Source organism: Aplysia californica, unplaced genomic scaffold (assembly GCF_000002075.1).
Source record: "Aplysia californica isolate F4 #8 unplaced genomic scaffold, AplCal3.0 scaffold00082, whole genome shotgun sequence".
In the NCBI taxonomy this organism is placed as follows: Eukaryota; Metazoa; Mollusca; class Gastropoda; order Aplysiida; family Aplysiidae; genus Aplysia; species Aplysia californica.
The window spans coordinates 663,579-670,454 of NW_004797352.1; the positions used below are offsets into that span (position 1 = coordinate 663,579).

The following is a 6,876-nucleotide window of genomic DNA, read 5'->3' on the forward strand; positions in this document are numbered from 1 at the left end:
AGGAGGAGGAGGAGGAGGAGGAGAAGAAGAAGAAGATTCGAAGAAGAAGAAGAAGATTCGAAGAAAAAGAAGAAGAAAATTCGAAGAAGATTCGAAGAAGAAGAAGAAGAAGAAGAAGAAGAAGAAGAAGAAGAAGAAGAAGAAGAAGAAGAAGAAGAAGAAGAAGAAGAAGAAGAAGAAGAAGAAGAAGAAGAAGAAGAAGAAGAAGAAAAATAAGAAAAAGAAAAAGAAGAAGAAGAAGAAGTAGAAGAAGAAGAAGAAGAAGAAGAAGAAGAAGAAGAAGAAGAAGAAGAAGAAGAAGAAGAAGAAGAAGAAGAAGAAGAAGAAGAAGAAGAAGAAGAAGAAGAAGAAGAAGAAGAAGAAGAAGAAGAAGAAGAAGAAGAAGAAGAAGAAGAAGAAGAAGAAGAAAAAGAAGAATGAGGAGGAGGAGACGCATCAATGCGTAAAAGGATATAATACTATAGTAATAAGATAATATTAATATTGTGCTTACCAACATTTTACGATTTTCCCCTCAACAGCGTACAGGTTTGTATCATCAGGAAGGTATTTCCTATAAGTGGTGTATGTGGTTTGTTTTTTGTTTGTTTGTTTTTTTGTGTGTGTTTTTTAAAACTATTTTTTTCCCTTCTTCTTCACCCATTGCACATTGCGTCGTTTCTGCTGTGAATATGAAGTTTTTGTTGATGGTTTGTTTGTTTTTTTCCCCAGGACCACTGCTCTCATCTCATCTGCTGTTTCAGCTGAGCATTATGTTAAAATTGTCAACATTTAATTTTTTTTTTTTACTCACTGACTCTGATTCTTCATTTCTGTAAACTATTTTGTTGTAATGCTTTTACTGATACTTTTCTAATTCTTCCATAGTTCTTATATCCAAATGCTGAACTTATTTTTATGCTTGTCGTCTTGGTAGGCACAGATGTGAATGCGTGAATGCCTGCATTGTACAAGTCTCAGAACAATATCTACGTGCGGCATCCTTTCCACCAGGAGATTTTTGTCAGCTACAGCAACTTCCTTAAAGTATCTGTAGGTATATAAAGTTCTTTTAGCTTTTGCATCTTTGCTCAACAACGCTCCCCTGATTGTTAAAGCTATGGAAATTACCTTGTTGTACCAGTGAAATCTCAAAAGATTTGCAGATACAGTGATCAGAGTACACTTTTTGGTTTCTGACAAGGTGCTCATTACAGAACCTTCATTCATAGGACAAACAAAGAGAAAAAAAGACACCCAGGGATTAACTGTAATACCTTTTTCGTCTGATGGAATATGTAGTACAGTGTGCTATCTTTTTTCCCCCGACAATGCAGTCTCATTGTTCAGATTGACCCTAATCTTGACTAGTGGGGAAAATGTTGAGGGGGTTCTTTTTGCAACATCTTTTTACTCAACAAAAGATCTGGACACACCTTTGGTAAAACTCTGATGATTGGCGAAATTCTGCCTCCTTGCGTCAGATATATGTAAATATGTTTCCAGTTTTCAAACAAACAAACACACAAAAACAAACAAACAAACAAACACAAACAGACAGACAAGCAGACAAACAAACAAACAAGCAAACAAACAAACAATCGAAAAAATCCAACTCACTCATTACTACCAACGCCTTCACTATGTGGCGCCGGTGGCCTGGTGGTTACGCTCGCGAACTCGCAACCGGGAGATCGTGGATTCAAATCTCTTCCGGAGCCTGACGTTGTGTCCTTAGGAAAAGGTACTTTAAAGGAATTTTCCTAACTTCACCCAGGTGGAAATGGGTACCCAGCTATAGACAGTGAAAGGATCTTATCAGATTGTTAGTGTTTTAGATAAGAAAAAGATACGGTACATCTTTATTGTCCAGATCCTGACACACTGGTTTGTTGATTCATCACACACACACACACACACACACACACACACACACACACACACACACACACTTACTTCACTCACACATCCTCTCTTCTACACACATCTGTCTACATAACCATAATAGTACAATAGTATGCTTGCGCTCACAGACAGGCTCACAGTCACATGTATAATAATAATAATATAAATGAACAGTAATTATAAGCATTAATAGTGTTAAGCTAAATACGTACTCAGTATTCTGATTGTAACTCACTGGTATTCTGATATCACATGCTTTAAAGAAAGGTAATGGGAATACTTATATCAAGACGGTTAAGATGAAGTTTAATGGATGATGGTCAGAATGACCATCGGTATCTTTCTTTGTCATAGATCAGAAGCCTAGGTATTTTACTTCTGATTGATATTTTTATTTGAGGGAACAAGGAATGTTTATATTGTCCAAAAAGATGGAATTAATTTTTCTAGTGCAAGCGACAATGTATAATTCATCGAAGTAGACGAATGCAAGATGTTGAAATTTTACATGTTTTCGAATTAACTGATTCAATTTTTCTTTATCATGTTGTCTTGTGTTGCCGACCCATGCTGTCATACTGAAATTGATCATACCCTTTATGGAAGACTAACTGAGAAAAGGCTTTTAAGCACAGAGCGAAGTAAACATACCGGGTTGTCACCGAGTAGCGCACGCTGTAGACGTGCGGAGTCTGTTATTTGCAATGTATGCTAATTAACTATGATGTTTCTAAGTTCAACTCACTAAACACTACAAACCCCTTCCTTGTCTAAAAAACTTTATAAGTTCAACTCACTAAACACTTCCAACGCCTTCTGTGCCAAAACATTTTCTGAGTTCAGAGCTCAGTAAACACTACCAACGACATCTTTACCCATAAAACTTTCTACGTTCAACTCACTAAACACTGCCAAAAGTTTCATAACCAACAACATTTCTAAGTTCAGCTCACTAAACGCTACCAACACCTTCATTACCTAAAAAACTTTTAAAGTTCAACTCACTGAACACTACTAACACCTTCTATACCTATAACATTTCTAAGTTCAACTCACTAACCACTACCAACGCCTCCATTCTCGATAAAACTTTCAAAGTTCAACTCACTAAACACTACCACCTTCTTTAGCAATAAAACTTTCTAAGTTCAACTCACTAAACACTGCCTACACCTTCTTTACCTACACACTTCAGCAAAGTTAAGGACCACCTTGACAGGTAGTCCTTATTTTTTTTAAAATCCGAAATTTCTGGTGCTCGTCATTAACAGACGTACGATCTCGAACTGTGCTCACTTTGGTGGCAATATGAGCCGCTGTTTGCGCAAAATCCAGTATCGAATCAACATACAACCAAGAAGAAAGCTGAGAGACTTTGATCGTACCAAAGATATCGCATGGTTGCAGGATGGAGTTGGAGCCCGAGAAGTTACCAGAAGGCTTGCAGTGTCACACTCTGTCATTGTTCGCCTGAGGCAGCGCCATCAAGTCACTGGATCCGTCCCAGAACGCCCACGTGCAGGTCGACCCAGGAAGACCACCCAGAGTGTTTGTAAGTGGTCCTTAACTTATGTTGAAGTCTGTATAACATTTCTAAGTTCAGCTCACTGAACACTACCAACACTTTTATTACCAATTCCATTTCAAAGTTCAGCTCATTGAACACTCCAAACAGTTTCATTACCAACAACATTTCTAAGTTCAGCTTACTAAACACTATCAACACCTTCATTACCTGAAAAGAATTTTCTAAGTTCACCTCACTAAACACTACTAACGTCTTCCTTACCTATAAAATTTGTAAGTTCAACTCACTAACCACTACCAACGCATTCGTTCTCAATAAAACTGTCAAGATTCAGCTCACTAAAAACTACCAACGGTTTCATTACCAATAACATGTCTAAGTTCAACTCACTAAACACTACTAACGCTTTCTTTAACAATAAAACTTTCTAAGATCAACTCACTAAATACTACCAACGCCTTCTTTACCAATAAAACTTTCAAAGTCCAACGCACTAAACACTACCAACGCCTCCATTCTCAATAACATTTCTTAGTTCAGCTCACTAAACACTACTAACGCTTTCGTTACCTATAACATTTCTAAGTTCGAGTCCAACTCGCTAACCAACACCAACACCTCCATTCCCAATAAAACTTTCAGAGCTCAACTCAAGAGCCCAAACACTATCAACACCTTCTTTACCTATAAAATTTCTAAGTTCAACTCACTAAACACTACCAATGTCTTCTTTAGCAATAAAGCTTTCAAAGTTCAGCTCAGTAAACGCTAGCAAAACCCTCTTTACCTAAAAAACTTTCTAAGTTCAGCTTACTAAACACTACCAAAACCTGCTTTACCAATAGCACTTTCTAAGTTCAACTCACTAAACACGACCAACGGCTTCTTTGTCTATAAGATTTCTACGATCAACTCACTAAACGCTATCAACACCTTCTTTATCTTTAAATTTCTAAGCTCAAGTCACTAAACACTACCGAAGCCTCCTTTACCAATAAACTTTCTAAGTTCAGCTCACTAAACACTACCAACACCCTTTATTACCTATTACATTTCTAAGTTCAGCTCACTAAACACTGCCAATGCCTTCTCTAGCAATAAAACTTTCTAAGTTCAACCCACTAAACACTACTAACGCCGTCTTTACCTATAAAATTTCTAAGCTCAACTCACTAAACTCCACCAAAGCCTTCTTTACCAATAAACTTTCTAAATTCAACTCACTAAAAACTACCAACAGTTTCCTTACCAATAACATTTCTAAGCTCAGCTCACTTAACATTACCAACGCCTTCTTTAACAATACAACGTTCTAAGTTCAACTCACTAAACGCTACCAACGCCTTCTTCACCAATTAAACTTTCTTAGTTTACCTCACTAAACATTACTAAAGCCCTTTTTTCTAGCAAAAGTTCAACTCACTCCACTCAACCATCTCCTTTACTAGAAAAAATAGTTTTAAACCAATGTATTAAGCTTAACATCTATCGGTTTACTTCCAACACACCATGTGCTCACACACGTCACCAACACACACTAGGGAATTTAAAGATCAACAAAAACTCGGTGGGGCAGGATCACATAAAACAAAAAACATACCATCTTTTTTTTCCCGGGCGCCTGGGCTGCTTTTCCAACATATCACCAAAAAAAAACAACAACCACACGGGATACCTCGAACATTACCACTTCCCTTCTAAACCCACAACATCAACATTTTCTACTCAATCTAAAACAACGCAACTTTTTTTTTTCACCCATAAATCACATACACATACAACACTACCATACACCACCTCGACCCAAAAACACTACCCAAAACCAGCTCCATTTAGAACACTACCCAAAACCACCTCGATTTTAGATCATTACCCAAAACGGGGAGTTTTTTTTAAATCATTACCTAAAACGGGCAGTTTTTTAAATCATTACCTAAAAGGGGGGGGGGGGGGGATTTGGACCTCTTCTTTCTACTAACGTCTTACTGGTTCTGTCAGGCAGTTCAGTGATGACTGTTTTCTTTTATTACATTATCTATTTTTATTGCATGATTTGTCTTATAGACACAAATAGTCACTCCAGGTTTCTTTTTTAAAACATAAAGAGCCATCAGTAAGGTTCTGGGCCATGTGAAGTTTAGGTTGACTAGCAGCTAGATCTTTTTCACAATGGGCAGGAAATTTCTTTATCAAACTGAAACAGTGTACTTTTTATTGTTTTGTTTTATTGAATGTTGTCCAAAAACACCTTAGTAAAGGTTTTTGTTTCAGTTATCACTACACTGAGCAGAACAACAATCGACTAGGCTACAAAACAACATTTAAGCTCACTTTAAAAAAAAATCTTTAGTGAGTCCAGAGTTGTCACAGTTGTTTTACTAATGTCCAAAATTAGACTTACTTAAAACTGCAATAGAAGGAGCTTTAGTTTAAGTCCTGTATATGGTCTACTTTAGTTCTTAAAATCAATATAAACCAAAGTTTAATACCGACATAAGAAAACACTATACTTATAATTTAGTATACTTTTTTAAAAAGTGAACATATGAATGACAAATACAGTTCTCCTGTTCAAATGTCACAAGCGAAAGTATAACTCGATTTTTAAAATACCAGTACATGTATTCATCATTTGTTTCACGGAATTTGCTTTATCAAGAGCTTCATTGCATTCCTACACCTAAAGGCTGAAAAACTGGATTTTTTTTCCTATGGCTCATCCTGATTTAATTTAATGCCAAACTCATATAGCTGAGGGGGGCCAGGGGGGGGGGGGGTGGTATTGGGATTCGGGAGGAGAGAGAGGGTGAGGTGGTTATGGGAGGTTCCCATGACACCCATATCTTTTCATACTTCTTTTTAAAAGTTCTATAGGCCCTATACGCTTTGATTCGGTCAATACGAAATAAACCAGCACGTAGATAAAGTGCTGATGAAGAAATAAAGGTTATTTTTTTCTTTTTCTTTTTTTAAAAGCCCATATCTCTATCTCTATCTATTTAATAATACATTTATTTGTAGATCTAGTTGTAGAAAGAACGCCGTATTATTGCAATGTAGTAATTTAGATATAGTACGCCACGGCGTCCATGTAAAAAAAACAACAACAAGAACCAAGCCTCGCCTATCGCGTATGAGAGAGAGAGAGATACCATGCCTTGCCCATTGCTTTGGCATGTACTCCTTCACCAACTTGCCACAAAAAACATGGCGGACGCCGCGGTCTAATGTGGCAGTCGCGCAGCAAGGCGAGAGAGGGGAGTACTGTATCTAGTACTATAGTGTACATTGATGGCTAGATCTAGAATCTAGATTAGGTTCTTCTAGCTAGGAAGCAACGATTGGCATGTAGGCCTAACTCTTTTTTTAAAAAAGCGATTGAGCTGGAACTTTAGGAGAAAATGCCACGCCTTCGAAGAGGGAGAAGAAGTTTTACCCCTAGAGGTAGTCAAGAGGGGGTGCTA

The 6,876-nt window shown here is 37.3% G+C and overlaps 1 protein-coding gene across 1 annotated transcript in view; it reads left to right on the forward strand.

Annotated features, from left to right (window-relative positions):
• Positions 1-936: 936 nt before the first annotated feature.
• LOC101854628 (bcl-2-related ovarian killer protein homolog B) overlaps positions 937-6,876 on the forward strand; it is a gene marked incomplete at its 3' end in the record, with an annotated part of 8,072 nt that continues 2,132 nt past the window's right edge. The window contains 1 exon segment of the mRNA XM_013080340.1: positions 937-1,032. Within this exon segment, the coding sequence (XP_012935794.1) occupies positions 937-1,032 (96 nt within the window).